The following is a 22114-nucleotide window of genomic DNA, read 5'->3' on the forward strand; positions in this document are numbered from 1 at the left end:
TGCTCAAATACCTCCTTCCCACTTTGAGAGCCCAGCTGTGTTCAAAGTGGATATAAGATAAGTAACATGCAAAGGTGTGACTTACGTAGTTTTTTCAAAGTGTATCACCCATCTCCTGATCTCTTGCATCATGGTGGTTTCCATTTTCTTTCACTTATTTGATACTCTCCTGTCTTCTCATCCTGTTCTCTCCTGGAGCAATAGCTGTACCCTGATACCAGGATCGAACCTATTGATTCTTGAAGTAAAACAGTGGTTTTAGTTCACAACTTGAGTCAGCGTCTAGATCTCACTTCAACATCAGTCACCCCGTGGCCACCATGCCTTTCTCCTGGATTTTAAAACACTTTTCTTAGTTCTAGTACTGCCCTAGAAGGTGGTGGGCTGCTATGTGGTGATTTCAACTCACTTGACATCTTTTAATTACACATGTGAAACCCATCTTATGAGACTTTAAGACAGAATGCATTAGTAATGCTTTGGAGCAGGGATTGGTCTCTGTGGAGCTGTTAATGAGCTGTTAATCCTGTGTTTTGGCATCAGAAGGGCACACCCTCTGTCGGGGTGACCGGGAATGGCTGATCTCAGCATTGCCCACTGTTTGGTCACAGCTGCCTTTAACTGTGCGGAAGGGCTTGTAATTCTGAGGCCAAAAGAAGATGTTAGCAAGGGTTGATTAAATTTTTTTTTTCTGAATTTTGATTGTATGACTAGCCAGGTCTTAGAAAGGTGACACAGCTCATTTCACAGTCTAATTGGATTCTGCTGTTAGCATCATCTTTTTTCTTTTTGTCTTTTTTAAAAGCAAAAGCATTTATCTGCAAACTTAAAAAAGACCAGTGAAGAAAACACGCCAGTGAAGAAGTTATGGACAAAGGCCTGAGGTTGGTGGCGTAAACTGGATTGCTCAGAGGCTTGGGTTTTTTTCTGTCATTAGTCATCTGTCAGCAAGTCCTGTGTGATCCTCTAAAATGACAGCCATCGGTCATGTTTGAAAGAGTTGTTTTCTGTGGTCTTCTCCAGCCTCAACGTCGGCTGTATTGTTTTTAGCTACAAATCAGCTCTGTACCTGCAGTTCCTGTTGGCTGCTTCTGTGTGTTTTTTATTTGGTGGTTTGAGAGGGTGCCTGCCAGCTGTCAGGACGCAGGCACAGTTAGTTCTCTCCGCATGTCCTCGAGCAGTAATGTGAGCCAGTGTGCTTGCTGACCTTTTCCAGATGTTTTTTCATCAGCCTCTGATACCGGGGCTGATGGGGTTTTCTTCCCCTTTTTAGCCCTTTTAGCCCTTTCCAGTCTGGAGCAGGTAAACCTGGTGCAGTGTTGTGAGGGGTTATACCACGGTACAGTTGCAGAGAGCTCCCAAACCGTGTATTCTGTTGTTCTCTTGACTTTCCTGCTAGCATGTGTGATGTGCAGGGCTTGATGTAATGCACACGAGCTGCTGAGTCAACCCTGAGCTGGCAGTGTCTTATTGTACTCCTAACCCCATATAGAGCTGTCTGATCCCTGAGGCAGGAGAGGAGCCGGTGTTTCCTGCTTTGTTCAGAGTCATGTCAAGACCAGCCTGTGGGAAGCTTTGCTTTCAGCTGTGTGCATCTTTCAGCAGAGATTACCCTGCACTTTGGATGCCGTGTACTGAAGGGCAGCATTTCCAGGCAGGGCCACAGCAGCACCGCTGGGGAAGTTCCAGTGAAACTCTGCGTGCAAGCCTGGGTCATGGGTCCTTTCGGGTCCCAGCTCAGTATCAGTGCAACGTAGCCTGACTTTGTGCGGGGGATACATAGATTCTAGCATCATCTGTGTCCTCTAGAAGATTTGCTCTGGAAATTTCCCAGTGGATTTATATAGCTTAGAATTTAATACCCTCTACAGCTCAGTAGTTTTTCAACTTAACTGTTTAAGAAATAGTTACAATGAAAGCATATTCGTTTCTGATTGCTCTTGCAGTTTTGCTTTCACCATGGCAGTGTCTTGAAAGCAGTTTTACTGAAACTATGTAAGTGTAAAAGTTTCCTGATATTCAGATGTGTGCAAAAAGGATGGGGGTGTCTTGGTTTTAGGTTCTTGTACATAAAGTCTAGAAAGCATCTGTAACTCTTATAATATTGTTACTAATGTTACTAATGTGGTGCTATTCTGCCTTGAAATGGGACTGTTCTGCATTTTGCAGAACATGAAAAAGACATCTTGAGCTCTGCTGGGTACCACAGATGCAGTATTTAAAGCAAGCCTGAATAAATGAAAGCGAGGAAAGGACAGCGTTGGGAGACAGCTGCTGGCCCGTGGGCAAATACAGGCTCCATCAAGAGGTGCAGGAAACCCTGCCTTCAAGCCAGCGTTGCTGCTGTGCCAGGGATGTGATAGCAGGACCCAAGGGGGTTATTTGTGCCTCTGGCAAGGAGCTTAGAAACAGCGCTGCAAGCAGGTTTCATATAGCTGTGAGCCCGAGCTTGTATGTGCCATGTTGCACATCCAGCCTCTGCCTGGCTGGCGGGGAGTTTTATTTTTGGTTTTACAAAGATGTGGGTGCACAACCCAGCTCCCTGGCCTTGGGCAATTGTGCAGCTGTGGTGAACCTGCTCCCAAAAAAATGCAAGGAAAAAGGTGTAAAAGGAAGGCAATAGGAAATCGTGCTATTCTGAATTGCTTTAGAAGAAGATTTCTTTTCTTTTTACCCCTCAGCGCTGCCTTTCAGTTGCATGTCTGGAATACTTGGTGTATATCTGCCTGGCTCTTGATTGACACCTATGCAAGAGAATAAACCTAATTAGTTAAAACCCCCTGTGTTCAGATTGACCAAGAATGTCCAAAGTACACCTGGAAAGACTTTAGAGATAACATTTGTAAGGCAGTGCTCTCTGGACTCGAAGAGAAAGTGTTTTTCCAATTAATTTCTGTCTAAGGATTGGCTGTGATACTTATCCAATTGGCAAACCTAGTTTCAGATTTCAGCTTTAAAATATAATTGGCAGCTCAGCAAATTCATAAAATTGATCCCCATTCACACTTATTTTTGGCTTGTGTTAAGAATGTGCCAACCTGGAACTCTAAACTTAACCCCGAGTGACTTTCCCAGGGCTGCTGCCCTGAAAGGGAAGCCTGGCAGCAGCGCCTGGGCCCCAGCCAAGATAAATCCTGGGCCGCTGATGTCAGGGCAGCTGTAGCTTGAACCACAGGTGAGGGAAGAATAAAATGGTGGCATAAAGGGTGGATTTTTCTGAAACCTGTTGTTCAAGTGACCCCAAGTTTGGCTTTCGCTGCTCCGCAGTCTAAGGCTGTGCAGCATCTTCGAAGACCGTCTGAGCTGCCTTGCACACTTTTAGAGCCACTTAAACACAAAACACATGCTAAAGTTAAGATGCGGCATAAATGCTTAACAACGCGCCGTGTTTCAGCTCTATGTACGAAGCAGCAGCTAGCAGAAGGCAGCAGAACCAGTTCAGCCAGTGTGATCAAGCCTTGCTTGTGGGTACATTGATTTCTTTCAGCCTGGCGGGAGCCTCTCTGGCCAGGAGGCCCAGGCGAAGCTGCCTTCAGGCTGAGCAGAGCCGAAGCTCTGCCAGGCAACCCTCCAAAGCGTGCTGCCGTGTCATGTCGGTTCTGCTGCAGGTAGGGATGGAGTGCATGCACCCCCGGCCGATGGGGTTTATGCGAGTGGATGGGACTGGCTTGTGACAGTCGGCTCCGGAGCAGCAAATCCTGTTTCTAGTGCTACCACATTGACACCTTGTGGTGGACTCAGCCATCGTGATTTTTGAAAATAGATGATTGGTGTGTGTCTTACAGATGTCAATTGCTAGACGTTTCCTAGAGGTGTTCCGCTTGGCTGTTTATACTTTTTCTTTCAACGACTCTACTTAAGCTCCCTTGGATGAATACATATATTAGATCATCAAAGGGCAGAGCGCAGAGGCTGACCTAAAACAGTGTCTCCCAAATACCATCCCTGGTTGCATATGCAGTATTATGAATGACGAACAGAAGTAACCACTGGAGAGTATTTTTTCTACTTTTCTACTAATCTAGAACTTGGATTCTCTGTCCCCTTTTCCCATAATATTGTGTTATTTTGACTTCAGCTTAAAATGATACTTTTTTTTCCCTCCTCTTCAGTAAGGCTTAAATATGACCTATGTAACTGAAGACGTTCTAAAGTTTTAAAGATCTTCAATCTGCTTCTTTAAATGAAGCCAGGGCTCCAAATCCACCACATGTCATATATTACATTATGAGCAAAAGGATATTCAGATGCTGAAGTTCTTCTCTGAGAATGTTTCTCTGCTGGAAACAATATTTTTACAAGCTTCTGTATTCCCTTCAGTCTCTTCCTAACAGGACCTCCTGTGGGGAGAACTCGGTATTTCTCATTCCAGTGATGGTTTTGAGTAACATTTATAATTGTCTGCCAATGACTGTGTATTTTTTGGCAATAACAAATCATAGCCAAGTTTGCTTCCCAGCCAAAATTTCTTTAGCACCGTTTTTGGAGTGGTGATCGGCTGGACTGCAGCCTTTGCCAGGCTATTGTGGCATTTAAGCCTTTGGTTTCCCCAGAGCTGCAGAATATGGTTTTATTTATGAAGTACATTTTGCCATTTAGCATTTCAAGTGGTAAAAGCCATCACGTTCCTCTGTGCTTCTCCTGCTGCCCCCCATGAGCAAATGTTGATGGCTCTTTAGTCCTGTTAGGTTGTTCTCATCCATCTGCACCTCTTGTGCTGACACTGAGAAGACATCGTTAGTCTTGCAGGAAAACCAGGTCTAATCTGGAAACCAAATCACCAGACAGTGATGGTATCTTTCTTGTCCTCATGTTCAACGCTGTAGTTCATTCAGTTGCTATAGTTGATACCGCTTCTTATTTAGCAGTTTCCTCAGTCGTTTGGAGCCTCTGCAGTAGGGATATCAATTTTGGCAAGCTGACAGTCGCAGGAGAGAGCTGGACCCCGCTTCGCTCACTGTTACAAGTATGCAGATGGGTGGCAGCTGCCCTTTTGAATCTTACTCTGAGTAAGGAAGGGAGTACCTTTCCGAGGTTTACCGTACCTTAGGTAACATACAATACTTGCTCCTACCAGCTCTACGTTTCCTTAATCTTTATTAAATACCTCTTTGGTCTTCTATGAGAAAAAATTTATTTCCATTTATCTAGGTTGAGTGGTTTTATGCCATCCATCTTTTGCTGCCAGCTTCTAGTTCATGGTTTTATTGTGCCACTCGGTGCTCTAATGCCCATTTGTCCTCTCTATGAAACCAGTAATGTTAGTAGCTCCCTCAAATGTACTGTTTTGGTGGTGGTGGGTGGAGGATAAATGTTGCTTTTACAGTAGTAGCTAAGAGCTTATGGTGCCTGAGTTTCTGCTAGCATCCCATTTGATCCTTAGAGAAGAGAAAGCTGTACGAAGTCAACATAAGCATTTGTGAATGTAGCTTTGCCTCTGTTTCCTTACCCAAACAACTTCTGCTAGGCAGGATGGGGAAACAGCCTTAGCATGTCAGGTCTCTGCCAGGCTAAAGGTATCCACGTCAAGGTTTTAACAACAACAACAAACACCAAAACCAAACCATACTTAAAAAAAAAAAAAACAAAACCACCACCGTCAGCTGGAGGGCAGGGGTGAAGGAAGAGAGAGGTCTCTGGGCTTGAGCAGGAGGAGTAGCTGGCACAGCAAGGGAGGAGGTGAGCGCCTGGGGCAGGAGGGAGCTGGGAAGAGAAGGGAGCACAAAACCAGAGTTTGGGGCAGCAGTGGGTGGGGGTGTATGGTTTCTGCAGAGGTGGAAGGAAAGGGGTTGGGACAGGGAAGCATTTTGTAAGTTGTGACCCACTCTGTAAAGGGCAGGATGGAAGTTCTGAGCCCAGGAAAAACAGGAGGGAAAAACTAGGGAAGGTGAGGAAACTGTGACACAGGGGAAAGCCAAAGAGGAGGCTGCAATGAGCAATTCTGATGCCCCTATTCATCGGCAGAGGCACATTATCTAATTTCCATAATGCATTCAAAGGCCTGCCAGCCCTGCGTGTGTTGTCCTAACTTTCTGGCTTGCCGCCTTGCGCCTGCTGTCCCCACAAATTGCTGTGTTCACAGCTTTGCTCCATTTATCTGTCCATTTTGATTGCATTTGCCAAGTCAGCACATCAGTACATCTTACTAAAGAGTTCCTCCGAGCCTGCTGCAAGACTTCAAGGCAGTGAGCCCAACTCAGGGCAGACAAGGGAAATGGCTAAAGCGGTATAAAAATCCTTTCACTATCAACTGCAAGTCATAGTGCTTTCTTAATAATGCTGATGACAAGTGGTGCTGTAATATTAAACCGCTCTTCTCAAGAGTTCAAAGCATCCCAGTCCCACCAGCACGTAGGAGGTAAATACTACAGCGGTCTTGTATGTACGTGAGTGAATGCAGAGCAGACGTACCCTGAGGCAGAGGAGCAAAGTGGAGCTTACAGTGGCAGAGTGAATGAATTACAGCTGCAGGAGTAAAACTGAGGTGTTCTGACTCCTGGCTTGGGGAAAGTCCATGCAAAAGGTGGAAGATATCTCAATTGTTATCTTAGAGAAATGTATGTGAAGTACTTGTGTCCGACATAGGATTCTGTCTGGAAAGTCTTTCACCAGGGATTTTGGGATTGTTTTTTTGGGTTGTTTGGTTTGGGGTTTTTTTAACTTGCAGAGGTGGTCTGTCACTCTTGGTGAAGCACAGAGCTTCCTTTTCTTCCCAGCAATTCAGCATTTTTAAGGAAGAGAGAAACTGTGAAACTTGTCTGGTTCTATTTAGTTGTTTGTGATTAGTTCAAAAGTTTGCACATAAATTGTGCCAGCTCTTATGGGAAGTGAGCTAAAATATTAGCAAAACTTCTCAGAATAATTGGCAAAATATAAGCACTTGATACACAGCAAGAACATTACCTACTTCATAGACCGTCTTATGGCATTAATTTTTATGGTATCTAAGCTCACCAAATTAGTAGACATGTCATCAATGTTCTGTGAGGGAGAAATTTCTATATTTAAGAAGAGGTGGGAGGAAGGTACTGTGAGCTGCCCAGGACTGCATCGGGTGCAGAGGACCACCCTCTTTCCCCCGTTTGATACTGAGGAGCTGTTGCAGGTTTGACCTCCACCCAAGACTTCTCAGTGAAATAGTTGTAGTGAGTTTCCCTAGCCCCTCACAAAGGAGGGTGTCTCTGGCTCCCTAACTTTTCAGGAAATGGTAAGAGAAGAGAAGGGGAGTCTCTCTCATGACTTCTTTAATATATATTTTTTTTGGTTTAATCTTAAAATGAATTTGACAACTCTGTAAATCTCCCTTAGGAAAGCAGCCCATCTCCTGGAGGATTGCTCCCACTGCTTCAGTCCTCTTCTAAAAGAGTCTTGACAACCAAAAAGCAAAGAACATCAAGGGCTTTCTGAGCCTGTTGGGATTTATGGATTAATTTTCAACTTGGCAGCAAGAGCTGGACTTGAATCCATCTCCGCAGAGATACCAAATAGCAACAGCCTCCTACCCTGCCTGTGCAAAAGCTGCCTGCTCCTTTCTGTTAGCAGCCCCTTCCCTTACCTCAGGAGCTGACAAAGCCAAAAAGTAATCCTCCTGCCTTGGAAAGTTGAAAAGGCTCTGCAGCAGAGTCCTGAGCCCCACATGCTTGTGCTGTGGTGAAATAACGAAACAGTCTGTGCTTTCCATGGGCTCTCGGCCAGCGGCAGAGTCCCTCTCAAGCAGGCAGTGACACAGCACTGCTGCTGAGCTGCCCTTCGAACAAAAGCTCCATGAGAAAAAATACTCTCTGGTGAGCAGAAAAGCCAAGAGAAATCAAGTTCTATTTAGTGCCAAAGTATGATTTATTTTCTCAGACACTTTCTCAGCAGAATGCACATTCTCTGTGTTTTGCTGAGAGATTCCCCAGTAAATAAGAGAAATGAAAGGAAAATAGGTTATTAAATATCAAGAGAGGGTTTTGAGCAACCACCAAATTCCTGTGCATCCTCAAAGGAAAAGGAGAAAAGCTTATGCACATGTCTCCAGCAAGCCAAGGGCACTATACAAGGGCAGTGTGCCAATTTTCCTATAGATTTTAAATGCTTTCTGTATTGAAATATGTAACGTACATTCCAGACATAAAAATCAAGGTTGACGTGTACGGTTATATCCTGCTCCGTTGCCGTGTATATATTTTCTGAATGCTGTCACTTGGGACTTGTGCTATTTCAGCATGTGGAAGGTATTTTTCCACTCTGCATCGCACTTTCTCTACGAGTATGTGTATAGGTACAGCAGTATATATGTGTACAGCAGTAGCTGGGAAAGCTCTAGTACAGGCTGTTAGGCAAGCCAATGAGCCTGGCCTTGCACGAGCACAATATAGGCGTTTAATCCATGGAGCCTCTCAGGTGGCTTCAATGTGTTAACTGTGGTGTATTTCAGCACAACTAACGATGGCTGTAGAACTGAAATGCTTTTTGAAGCATTTCACTGGGCATTTATTCCATAGTTTTGTTTTAATGTCATTTCTAATCTTTGTCATATGCAGTGGATAAATTTATAAGCCATTCTGGTGAATCCAGTTATAGGCATAATATAGAAACTAGAATTAGTGAAAACTTCATGACATATGGAAAACACTGCCATCGTCTGTGAAGATAAGTCATACCTCCAGACGCTAAATTAGAATCTCTTGGAGCCAAGCACATGGCCGTAAGAGATTGAACTGATACAGTGTACTTATTTCCTGAAGATTCTTTAAACACCACCACAAAAAAAAAAAAGAGCTGTTGGCAGTTTCCATAAGGGAAACAGGTCAAAATATTACTACTTTCAAAAATGCATCATGTGATAATGTCACTAAAGGTACATCACTACTCCCTAGTCATCTTTTTGAGAGCAAGAGAATTCAGAGTTGGCAGTGAGGGCCATGTTTAATTCCTGCCTGGGACCAACATCACTGACTGCGCTTCAGAGAAGAACCTAACAGAGATGCTGCAGAGTCAGACAGTTTGTAAATCCCACCTGAATGTTGGACTTGATGAAGCATCAGTGCTAAGAGGAATGGAAAAAAGAAAAAAAAAAAAACCACAACATTATTCAGATCATAGAGTATCCTAGATGGCCATTTTATAATGTGTTAAAGCATTTTTAAAACATGTCACATTGACATACATGAACTTTGGTATAATGCCAAAAACTTTCAAGATCAACCTTAATATTTGAATTATAAACTGAAGAATTCAGTGGAATAATGCAGAGATTAGCAGCTTTACAGCTTACTGAAAATCAAATGTGCCCCAACAGAACGGAGTTTAGATGTTCGTAATCATAGATCAGTTGTATAATTGCATTATGGGACCACATTTGGTAATTAAAGGTTAAGTTAACAATAGTTTTCTTGTTCGATACAACAGATAGTTTCAAGCTTTCCCCCCCCCCCCCCCCCTTGGTATCATCTGTGTTAATTCAAAAACAAAGAAATGACCCTGAACCCTCAGTCCACATCAGGACTTATACTGCAGACAACTTCCCTGGTTTGGCTTATATTGTGCATGATCCCTGAGAAATGTACCTGTGGCTATCTTCAGGTGCTCTGGAGTATCTCCACCACTTCTTCTAGTGCTTCTCTAGCATATATATTGGTTTATAAGCACAAGATGTATCTTTGAAAGTCAGAAGGCAATAACACGGCCCTGAAGATGCCTTCTAGCAGAGAGCTCAGGTCAGGTAAATGGGCCAAATTACTCTTACGTGCTAGCTGAGCAAGCAGTCATGCCCCTGTGACTGCTGTCTATGGACAGCCCGTTACCGGCACATGGGGAGCACATGGGGTGCTTTTACAGTAGTTGAACAGTAAGTTAAGACTTTGAAAACATGTCTAGTGTTTCAAGGCATTAATGAAGACCTTTGCCATCCTGAAACCAGTCACCAGCGAGGTTCAAATACTGACAGCCCAGTTACCCTGAGCCCTCCCACTCACTTCCATGGGAGATGAGAGAGATCCCTCTGCAGTGAGCAGCAGCCTTTGCCTTGACCTGATGCCCCAGGCAACATAGCTGGTTGCCACTTAGGCTTGTGCTCCTGGAACAGCTATAATCCTTGCCATAAAGCCCTTTAATAACACTTAGTTAAGCCTCAGCTTTGTGCCCCAGGATGTGTGCTTGTTGGGAAAGGTTTGCTCTGGAGGCTTCACAAGTTTCTGTGTCTTTGAATCAGTAAAGTCAAGCTAGCAATATCCTTGATATCAGGGTACAAAGCCATGATGTGGTTCACCTCGCTGTAAGGGAAGAGGGAGCACAGCTCCCTCTGTATGTTTGCTTGCTGGGCAGAAGGTGGCCCTGCAGTTGGGGTGAGCCAGTAGTCACCATAAGGACCACTGGGGTAAGCATGGGATTTCTGGAAGAAGCCCAGCCCTTTGCTGGAGTCTAACAGAAAGGGCTGCCGTGGGGGCCGGCTGGGGAAACGGTGCTGCTGCTGCAGCTGATGCTCGCTGTACAAATGAAGCGGGTCAGGGGGAAAAGCTGTGGGCTGTGGCAAAACACCATGCTGAGTCTCCAGGACCTGTTGGTGCTGAGCGCGGTCAGGAACGTAGCAGCTCCTCTGACCCACGCCGTGCATGCCACAGCGTTCCTGAGGCCAGCTGTGGTCTGGGCGCATCCCATGGCGCGCAGGAGGGAGCAGTGTTTGCTGGAAAGGGCGTCCTGGTAGGCAGGTGTGGTCTGACCTGTGGGGATGATGAAACAAGTATGGGCTGTGCCTGAGGTCACCGCAGTCATGAGGGTTGATCGTCACCTCTTTGTCCTGAGAGGTATGTATGGACTGATTGTAACCATACGTGTCATCACTGATGGACAGTGCTGACATCTCCAGGAGCGTCCGGTCTCGCAGGGGCTCTGGCTGTAGCAACCGCTGGTCCAGCCCCCGGTCAGCGCCAGGGCCACCAGCCCAGGCGCTGGATGGCAGCTCACGACAGCTCTCCCGGGACCACCCTGGGTTGCAGGAAGCCCCTGCGCAGCTGCTGGCTTCTCGCAGCATTTCCATGCAGGTGGCAGGCAGTGCAGGCTCTCCTCCAGTCTTGTACGGTGAGCGGTTACGCTGCGCCTCCTCTTTCCCCAGGCTTAACGGGACATTTATTTTGGCCCTGAGCTCATCAGCGACCGAGAGCTGAGCTTGATGTGGTCTCTCTGGGTGGTAAAATTTGCATTTATTGCCATAGGTGCATTTTTTACCTGAAAGAATCAAAAAGTCAAACAGGAGGTTATTGCTAGCACCCGTGTCAGTTAACATACTCATCACTTCTCAGCACTGTGCATTTACATGGGTGGGGTGAGGATAAACAGCAAAGAGGGGAAGTGCTTTTTTCCAATTCAGTACTTTTGACCCCAGATTTAAATATTGTTGACCTAAATAGCAGGGTGAAGCAGCAGGGAAAGGAAGTTTCTGCTAATTTTGGAAGTATCTGAAATTCATTTATGTTCTGGTTGCTGCACTCTGTGGGTTGGAAGACCTGCTGCTACAAAGGGTCACTTTAAAAAAAATGGTATAGAGGTTTACCTCTGAGAACCCCCCACCTTACTGGAAAGCTATTTGGGGGGGGGGGGGGGGGGGGGGGGGCGGGGAAGCATTTGGATGGCCTTTCCCGAGTGATGTAATGGAAGACCACCCTGCAATGTGAAAGGCTGGGGAGGGGGGAGCAACATGGCCACGGTGCCTGGTTTGGGTTCTGCACACAGGTGAGGATGGAGGAGCCAGAAACAGCTGCTGCCTTTGCTGAGGCTGAAGCCACTTAAGGTGGAGGGGAAAAAAAAGCATCACCCCAGCCAAAAACTCTACCACACAAAGCACCAAGTATGGCAGCACATGGCAATGGCACTTGCCCTTAGCCAAAGGAAAGGGCTGCTAGGAAGCAAGGGGCAGGAGGAAGAGGGGTGGCAGTTCACAGCATAGAGAGAAACCCACCATAGGGGCAAGGCTGCCACTTTGGTTCAGGAAGCACTGGCTGTTTGCTGAGGAAGTTATTAAGAGTGGGTCCGTGCCGACCTAACGGATCATCAGGAGGCATAAACCTGAAAAAGGAAAAGAGTCACAAGGGTAACAAAACTACCTCGAGCTTTTGGAGCTAAAGTGCTGTCGTAGCTCATGGCGCAAGTTTAAGGCAGAAAATCCTTGTGATCCTTTTGTAGCCTGGCCTTCAGAAGTCAGGCTACGCTACTAGACACAGCACCTTCCTGCCTGCCAAGCCAATACTTCAGCTTCATGTAGTTGTTTTTTCCTAATAACTTAAAACAACTGGGAACACACAGCAGCTTGGTGCAGCCCCAGCCGTTTCAGTGTCGCATCCTTCTCTGAAGCAACAGCAGACTTCTGTGGTCCCAGCACTGCGATCCCCAATAGCAGGCTCCCTTCCTTAGCAAACTCACTTTTCTGTGTCTAAATGCTTGTAGAAGAATGAGGTTTAAAGAGCCAGTGGTCAATTCAGAGCTACAGCTGATCATATACATGGTATGATAAAGAAGTCCAGCCTTTTTCGAGGATTCAGTAAAGGCTTCCTGCTACCAGGCCTGCAAAAATGCTCAGATAAAAAAAACTGTTTATTCTTCTGTGCCACTGCCTGAATGTGATGCTTCAGGAAGAAACCTAATTAGCATCTCTGGCCTTGTTTGTAAATGAATCTGCACCATACCAACCCATGGACCAACTCTCTCTGGAATGAAGGGAGTCACGGGCAGGAGGGGAAAGTAACTTGTTCGTCTGCACCCACCCATGCACCACCAGGAATTTGTTCATCTGCATAATGAGACTGAAACCTCCAACTTCAGGCTATGGTTTTTGAGAGGTTCCCAAAGCTGTGCAAGAAGGTCCCACTGAAACTATTCAAATAAGCTTCAGAGTACCAGCTAGACTTTCTGAGGGAAAGGTTCTGAAAATCCCTACAAAATAGGAAGGAAAATATCATATAAATCTTTGTAACTTATTAGTAACCAGGGAGGAAGCCTGGTGGTAGTTGAAGATAATGGACTGGAGCTTTGAGAAATACAGCATGCTAATGTTCAGCAACCGCGTTTCTGTAAGCAATGTAACAGGGAAACTGAAACCCGGTGCCATGCACTCCCATCCAGTTTTGGTGGTGGGAGAGCCAAGCCTCCATCCTGACTGACGGAGAGGGCCGCTGTGCGAGGCAGCTTCTCTGCTCACACTCGTCTGTGCACGCTGGATGTCTGCATGTGCAGCTCCCCAGCCAAACTGACTGCTGATGAACGCTTCTGGTAGTAGGAAACTCAGGCAAGGTTGGTACGTACAGGTTGAGGAGCATACAGCTCAGCCTGGCAGGCACAGTGCGAGTGCCTTAATGAAAACCTTCCCTCACGGGGATGGCTAGCAGGGCAGAGACAGCAGCTTCTCGTCTCTCTTCTAGAAAGTCAGGATTAGAAAAGCATAGGAAAAAGGGCTGTTCTGCCTTGTAGGGGAATTAAAAATACAGCCAGATAGCCAGCCTCCGCTCACTGATTTAACTGTGTTATCTTGCTATGAAATAGAAATTGAAAGATACCAGGCCTTGGGTTAACGTCCCAGTTTGGATTGGAAGGAAGCAAAGCTGCTCACTAATGTTGCCTTCCTAATAGAGAGGTTTCTTGAAGAGTGACTGGGGGGTCTAACACCAAAGCTGAGGGATCAGGAACTAAAGAAATAAGAAAAGTTGCAGTAAATTCCCTTCAGAAGGCGGCTCATGTACTTCTGCAACTGGTGGGAGGTGCGTTGATGTTGGGGCTGACTTGGCCCATAATATTTAAATTAAAGATTGCTTAACAGCTGTCTCTTACCTGTTACTGACAAAAGAGTACATGAGTAGTCGCTGCTCAATAAACCATTTCCATTCGGGGTTTTCATTCTGGAGATCCCGGTAATGGTCATTGGAAACAATGACTCCATCTTTCTCATAGGCAACTTTCACTATATAGCGATCATCGTAGCAAACTACCCTCTTGCCTTTCACCTTCCGGGATGGGGTGTACACAAGGATCGATTGCTTTTCAAGCTCTTCAAGGATGTGCTGATCTGGTAGGGTGGTTGGCAGAAACGGGGGGGGGGAATCAGTTAATAATGACCAGGTCTCAGTCATGTGCTAGAAACCTACAGGAATCTAAAGATGCTCCAGCACTTTAGGCAGCTTAAAGCAGTGTGATTTTCAGATGCACTGATAGCTGGTAGTTATTTGGCAACTTGAAAATTAGATCTTTTACAACAGCATCTAATCTTAAAATTTGAGATACCCTTTTTAATTTTTAAGTCTTATCCACAGAAGGATGGCCTGAATTCTACACCAGAGATACGCTGAACCCCTGTAGTTCCCTTTTTACCCCACTAGATGCTAGAAGGCTCATAACCAGCCCTGGTATGAGTGTGACTGGGAGATAAAAATGTGCCCCATAAAAAAAATAAACTTATTTTGCTGCCATTCAGGACACTCTGGCTTCTTGTCATTCCTGCTACACAGAAAGTTGGATCCCCAGCTGCCTCATATGCAGCTGCAGATGCCAAGCTGCTGGCATAAATCTGGCAGATCTATTTCCATACAAACTAAATCTCACCTCCCTCCACAGATTTCAGATGGTGCGTTTCCTTCTCCTGGAAGAGACACTTATGTAGCTCCTGTATCGGGGTAATAGGCTAGCAGATAAGTCGCGCAGCAGTGAATGCTTAGGATACTGCTGCCTTTGGGTAATGTGTGAAACAATGTTGTTGTCTCCCGGCTGGCCTTAAAAGCTATGCAGGCTCATTGTGAGCAGACAAACTCACTCTTTCATTAATTCAGCTGGCAGCAGCTAGTGCTTCTAAAGCAGAAAGCTCAAAGCAGTTTAACAAAGCCTTGTATGCAGTTTTAGCTGCTAGCCAGGAGCGTGTGGCAATAAATTAATGACTAAGAAACCTGATACACAACTTGCACTGTGCTTGTCTTTACAGGGCAAAACCGTACTGGACTCTTCACACCCCCTGCCTCCAAACTGCACCTAATAGTTACCAAATTATGCCCAGGACAGTGACCTACCTGCAATTGGACTGTCTTGTCGAGGGGGCTCCTTTCTCCAGAGCGGGACAAAAACCTTGATGTACGTGTGCCCCCTTTCTCGAAACCAGTTCACTGCCAGCTGGATCCCCCAGCAAGAGAATACCTCTTTGTTTCCATGACTATAAAAAAAAAAAAAAAAAAAAAAAGGAGGAGGATGGTGAGGCAAAACTTTCAAGAAGCTTAGAGGTCTCTTGAACTGAGCCAGTAATGAAAAGGCTTTTGTATCATTCACCATTTTCCAAGAAAACAACCTGGCAGGGTGTCCTGGTTGGACAGATCCAGACACCTGCTCTAGCAGAACCAGAAACTTGTTATCTGAAGCAGTTTGGATACTTAAAAACAGAGGTATCCTACCCCCCTTTCTATGACCTGCCTGATAGCCAAGCCTGTTGCTTCCATCTGTATCTGGATGGACGTGGGTCCTAAGTACCACCAAGATCTTAGGCTGTGTCAGACCCTTCACGTGCCTTGTCTGATAACAGTTTGAGGAGTGGGAGTTTCTTCCAGCACAAGCAGAAATGCATGAGAAATAAAATGTGGGAATTTTCTTCTGTCGTAAGTGACATTAGGGATTTTAATCTCTGAATCAGCTGCAAGTGTGATTGCAGGTCAGTCTGCTGCTGACCCCTTTCGGAAACAGGAGTCAAACTATGGGTGGAGGAAAACTGTAAGAGGCAGGATAGGAATATATGGAGAATCTAACCCAGGACACCAAAAATGGGACAAGACCTCAGTGGAGATGGCCACAGGCACCTCAGGCCCATCTTTATCTTGCCATAGTTGGTGGATTTTGTCTTCACTGCACAAAGAGGTAGGAAAGCCCTACGAGAGGTGCTGTAGAGGATGCAGGCAAGGCAGGTTCTGGAAAATTATCCATATTCAGAGAAAGACACAGAAAACAACTTCAAGAAAAACAATCAGGGGTGATATCCTTCCTAAGTTTCTCCTCCTTACCCACTCTGAAAGTTTTAACTGCTTGTCATTCTCTTATCTAAAATTTGACTACAGTGCAGTGCAAGTGTAAAGGAAGGTAATTTGTTAACTACCTCTGCACAAGGAAACAAAAATAAACTCTACACAAAGTCTCAAAATTAATAAATGCCCTCACGGTATCTACAGAAACCTCATCCTTGTACTTTGAGCTTTCTGGATATTATCATCACAGTCTCGCTCAGGCTTTCACCTCTGCAAAACGTATCTGTAAATGACACTCTTGCTTACTACACCTACCTGCAGTGATGGGCCAGTCAAGGATGGTGCCACAGTCTTAAACGGCTCTCTCCTCACCACTCCCCAGGAATTCAAGTCTAGGTTCTGCCTATATCAGCCTCATAACCAAAGCGCCATCTTACACCTAATAATAATTTCAGTGCTGAAATGGTGACCACAAATGAAAAATAGTGCAGGCTTGGAGGAAGACATACAGTTGTTTGTTAATAGCTACCCAGGCAATAGGAAGACTTAAAAAAACCCTCCACCAATAATAAATGGTCTGAAGTGCTTAATGCATCTAATCACCATTCTAAACAACTGTTTTGTTTGGTTTTAAAGGATAAGATCTAGCCAGGATAGGTATAAAGTCACCTGGACAGGTAAATTGGAAGTGCACATGACTTTTTCAGATAACTGCCTTTAAAAGGCAGTCTAGGTACATCTTTAACGCCATGACTCAAACAAAGATCAACAACAGCCTGCTTTAACATTGACTGCTCATATATATAACTACTCATTACCTTGTCAGCTCTAGGAAAGTAATTCTAGATGTACCCCCAGTACAAAAGGTAAAGCACTCAAGCACAAGTGATTCAGCCAAAAGGACAAGCAGATCAAGTGAGAAGAGGCACCTGGACTTGTTTCTCAGCGTTATCACTTAATCCAGTTGCTGCTACATCACTACAGCCAAACCTGGGGAATGTTTATCTGAAATAGCATGTACATGCATGGTGCACTGCAGTGTCAACACAACTGAACACCAATATCTGCTGTGCAATGGGGCGGGGGGGCTTTAAAACTTCACATTCTCCATGCATGGTGAATTTGTGTTGCCTGACAGCAGACTGGCTCCTGTCCGTCACCTTTCCTATCCATCCACACAGTCCATGGACCGTAACTGCTCTGTCATAACTCAGTCCCATCTCTCTCCCCTCTGCCAGCCACAGGGCACTTGGGTCACAGATCAGCAGGGCCCATCTCTCAGAAACTGAAGCAGCAATTTGGCCTTGCTGTGTCTCCAGCAGTTAATCCGTAATTAGCGTGCAGTGGTTCCTTTTCAAGTTGTGCAATTCCAACCCCTTTGAGAAGAAGTATAGTCAAAACAATTCCAATTTGAAAACTGCAAATGGCCCCTCTCCACCTGGTTGTGACACAGCATCAGCCACAGCTTTGGCAGAAGGGAGGGAGCCTAACACAGGTCTCCACTGGCCTAGGAAAAGGCCTTTGTACCTACCACAGCTTAGGCTAGATAGCCACTTCGGTGTGCAGTGAATAGGCTTATGACAGTTCCCTTTTCATATTAACACAATTCCACTTTTTTTATTTTACACTACCCTTGCTAAACCATCCTGCCCACTTCCCACAGATAGGCTGGCAGATGGCTAAGTCTTTCATCACATCTGATGGAAACGCAAAGTGTGCTGAGATGCTTGCCTAGTAAGACTGGCTGACGGCAAGGTTATTTTCCATTCAGTTTCTATGGATAGGCTGATTGATGATTGGAGACCGCCAACTCATGCACTTTATTACCCTGGGGCATATACAGACTTTTCAAAGCCTCACAGCTTGCAGTGGGCCCACAATGCCAACTCTGAAATACTCCAGAAACACCAATCCTGACATAGAAGTACAAATGCTCATGATCACAGAATGGCAGGGGTTGGAAGGGACCCCTGGAGATCATCTCGTCCAACCCCCCTGCTTGAGCAGGCACACCCAGAGCAGGGGGCACAGGACCATGTCCAGGCGGGTTTTGAATGTCTCCAGGGAAGGAGACTCCACAGCCTAAAAATCCACTCAGCCCATGCTCACTCTCTCCTGGCCCCGCAAGCAGGGCCAGGAACAGTCATCAATGGCAGGCAGCTCCTGCCCAAGCAGCACCACCTGCCTGCTTCACGCAGGAGAGAACACTTCGATCCTCCTCATGGCTTGTGATGCCAGTCAAACATGATCACGCTCCTCTAGTGACCAACTACAGAAATGATCGCTGAAAGTATAGGCCTTTCTCCACACTGGCAACTGCTGCTCCAAGCTTCAACTTTTTGACTGCTTCATCCCTAAACTGCTGCTTCTCCTGCAGGTTTATGGTTGTTGGTGTTGGGGATGATGTTTTCCCAGCAAGGAAACCTAACATCCCTTTTCCTGACTTCTGCAAACAGCCCTTCTTTGTCTGACATCAGCAAACCAGAAAAATTACAGTGAGGCTACTGCAAGCACTCATCAAGCCCGGCCCCTTAGCCAAAGTAAATGCCATTCAGCACCATTTTGGAAAGGCATCCAAGAGAGGAAAGCAGCTCCTTTCAGGCTGCTTCGGTTCAGTATGAACTGAACTGAGAAGCTCAATAGTCTTCTCTATCATCCAAGTATCCAACTTTTTATCAACTTTATCAAGACAGAGCTTGGGGGTGTCTGAGAAGAGCTGTAAAACCTTTTCCTTTCTGAAACTCAAAAGTACTTCACATTCCTCTAGTTCCTTTTAGGTGAAAGATGAGGAATCCGCAGCAGCACACCAGCCTTCAATAATCTAGCGGCAAACATGTCTTGGACTCATATTTTGGAAATTATTCTACAAGATTTGAATTTTACATGCCAGAAGCACAGCTGGCTTCTTGAAGAAGTATTTTGGTGGGCATGTGGTCTAGGAAAGCAATACGACGTGCCGGCTCTGGCCATTTGTTGCACATACCTGTAATAATATTTGTTTTAAATAATGTCTGTCTAGCAAGCTCCCATGCAGGGGCTGGTACAGTGGGATGTTCTCAGAGCTTTCCCAGAGTACTCCAAGCTCAAAACATGCACTATCTCACTAGCCACCAAACTGCACTGGGCCTTCTGCTCAGTGGCAGGGGTGCATCTTCCGCCACCTTGGAAACAACACTGCTCTCTGCCTTGTCCACTTCTGCCTGCTCTAAAAAAGCCCTGGTAAATTGGTGAGGACAAGGTTGTGCCAGGAGAATGAAGTCAGGGGTACTATTGCCCCTGACACAATGAAAGGGTAGGTGCTCAGCCGCTCTGCCTGAATGGGTGCTCATTTCTTTTGCAGAGAGGCAAGAGGGACACCCTAAGGAGGGTCTAGGGTGAAAATGTAAATGGGGGCAGGAGATCCTAACAGCTGGCTACCGAGCGCATGGCCCAGTCAAGGCTAAGTGATTTTGCTCTGTTGTGTATTTCTCACTCCTCAAGAGCTGCCCTGATGGAGGAACCTCTCATTTTCAGATGGGATTTCTCCCTTCATCCAGAAGATGGCATAATTTGCTTAGTCTCCAGTTGCTCTGGATGTGCTTGTCCCCTTTCCCCTCTAACCAGAGGAGATGTGGTCTCATCTCACCTCACAGCAAAGCTAACCGAAGGAGGAAGCCCTCCTCCACCCTGTCCCAACCTGCAAGGATGGGCTTGGCCACGCTGAGCACGAAGGGAAGTTAACAGGGGAGAAGGGTGGATAGCCAGTACGCCCTGGACTGTCGACTGCTGGGGCCTCTGGCCATTCATGTTGCTCAGGTAAATAGAGGCCAACCTGTGACTGTCTTTGGACTTCCCAGCCACAGGGACGTGCCAGGCTCCCCATCAGTAAGAGTACTTTCACAGTGTCAGGGCACTGCTTGGGAAATGTAATTGGCCAGGGTGGGTTGCTATGACATTTCCCAGAAACAGAATTAATTAAGGAGGAAATGAGACTATTCCATGCAAGTCAGCTATCAATTCCCTGATATTTCCATAAAAATGAAGCCAAACCAAAACCCAACAAAAATATTCAAGCTGGGAACATTGCTACAGTTTACTTGCAAGTCAAAATGGTACAACTATGATGTTGTTAAGAACCACAGCCACCCGTCTTTATTTTCCTTCTCCTTCTTAGGTTAGTTGGGCGGTTCTGCCTATCTGGTCATCAGTTTTTCCTGGAAACGTATCAGCATATAGGTTTAGAAATCCTACGTACCCATTTGAAAGGGCATGTAAACATCAATGGTGAAATAAAGGGAGAGAGAGCTGCTGAATCACACTGCCATAAACAGTAGCGGTTAGCTAGCTGGTGGCTAATGAAAGATAAAAAAGCAGAGTGAGCCAGTGATTGCATGTGGCATGCATATCTATGGGCATAGAGATGGCAGGTCCCCTAGAAGCTGTGCCTCAGCCAAAGAACAGGAATAAGCAGTGGTTCATACATTATATGTCAAATTCATCATTTCACCTGAAGAAAAAAGCATACTTCAAGCCATCAGCTTTAGAACTCAAAAGCTTCGGAGGATGAAAGATCCCTTTTAGGAAACAGAGCTTACCTCATTGCAACATTGCTGCCATCAATCACAATGGGTCTCAAATGATCGGAAGAATCGCTTTCATCTTCTCCAAGCCACTTCGACCCCGATGAAGCGCTACATGAGCCGCGGGCAACAAGCTTTAGCGGGGAAGGCTGAGCCTGGCTCTCCAGAGCTTGAGGTTTGCTCCCCATCCGAATCAGCTCTTTCAGCACATCATCCTCCAGGGCCTCTTGGCCCAGGTTCTCCAGCACTTTGCAGATGTCCTGCTTACCATAGCCCAGCTTGCAGAAAAAATCCAGCTTGCTCTGGTGAACTTCCACCCCTTCTGTAGAAACACTTCTGGAGCGCGGTGGCACTGGCTTGCTAGAAAGTGAACTGGCCAGTGCCATCTTAGCGGGCATTTACGTTCCTTTAAACCCAGTGCTCCTGTCTTCTCAGCCTCATCCAACCGGCATCAGCCTGGTGGGGGAAAGATTAGAAACAGCAAAATTCAGGCGTTAAGGAAGAACACGCAATCTCAGTTATTTGCCTAGTGCACAGCAAAGAGATGATCCGATCAGCTGTCTTCTCTCTGAAGAGGCTGTCCAGTCTTCTCTCAGCATTAAAGTGTTTTTCTGGTCCGCTCTTTTTTATAAAAGCACTGGAGTGTCCCATGCAATGTTTGTCACTCTCCAGGCATTATGTCAGACAGGTGTCATCCTACTTCATGAGCTATGCCAGCCTGTCTGTACACAGACACGCTGTATGCGTAAGTTTGTTCTTCAGACTTGTCTCACAGGAAATGATATAAAGCCCAGTGTAACCGGGGATTTTCAATTTGCTCAGTGTGGTTTGTGAGCCACAGATAAAAATCTGTCAAATATTGTTGGATGAGCTCAGATGCCATAGCAACCTAACAAGTACAGCAAATTTCATCGAGTGATTTAAGGAAACATGTTCTTTGCAAAGTAGCTGGGAACGCTAAACTTTTTTTTATAGTTTTGTCTTTCCTAGTATGTGTCCGTGTGTCTATACACAGACATGCCATATGAGATTCTGTCATTCATCTGTTCTGATGATGCCTGACTTACTCTTTTCCTGTTGTTTGCTAATTCAGTGGGTGCTTTTACATTCAAAGAAGCGGCTTGTTTTCTGAAAGCTGTTGGGGCATCGACTGGAAGCAGGCAATCTGAAAAGCGGTTTCAATTTCGCTTATATTTATTGTCAAGAGAAACTGGTAATTCAGAAATGAGTGTGCAGAAGTAGCAGAAAGCTATTTCAAGTTTCTCCAGAACTGCGCTATTTACATTTCTGGTCTACCCAGTTAAGGAAAATGATGGGCAGCATACGCAGGCATACCCAGAGCTGCTTCAGCCCAACAGGTGTGACAAGAGCAAGGCACCATGACTGCGCATCCATCAAGCCAAACATCTTTGGTCACTGTTGGCATGCTTGCACCGAAGCTTCTCACACCGAGGCTTCTCTCACCACATCTCTGCAATTATTGGTGCTACCTGGATAAAATCTGTGGCTGGTTCATCTACCCACGTGTAGGACACAAGGGTGGCCCTCTTCCCTTCACTGGTTGCAGCCAGCAAATGACACAGAACTAATTGA

The 22114-nt window shown here is 45.8% G+C and overlaps 1 protein-coding gene and 1 non-coding gene across 2 annotated transcripts; both read right to left on the bottom strand.

The window, feature by feature from the left end:
- Window positions 1–8535: 8535 nt before the first annotated feature.
- Window positions 8536–21703, bottom strand: ZC3H12D (zinc finger CCCH-type containing 12D). The gene is made up of 5 exons (XM_064447010.1): window positions 20537–21703; window positions 15027–15166; window positions 13801–14035; window positions 11939–12045; window positions 8536–11208 (listed from the first exon to the last, which is right to left on the bottom strand). Exons 1-5 carry the CDS (start codon window positions 20917–20919, stop codon window positions 10169–10171), a joined length of 1905 nt encoding a protein of 634 aa, XP_064303080.1. The 5' UTR covers window positions 20920–21703; the 3' UTR covers window positions 8536–10168.
- Window positions 18052–18262, bottom strand: LOC135312924 (small nucleolar RNA U3). The gene has a single exon (XR_010372539.1). It is a non-coding gene; the product is annotated as a small nucleolar RNA U3 (small nucleolar RNA).
- Window positions 21704–22114: the final 411 nt, after the last annotated feature.

Source organism: Phalacrocorax carbo, chromosome 3, assembly GCF_963921805.1.
Source record: "Phalacrocorax carbo chromosome 3, bPhaCar2.1, whole genome shotgun sequence".
In the NCBI taxonomy this organism is placed as follows: Eukaryota; Metazoa; Chordata; class Aves; order Suliformes; family Phalacrocoracidae; genus Phalacrocorax; species Phalacrocorax carbo.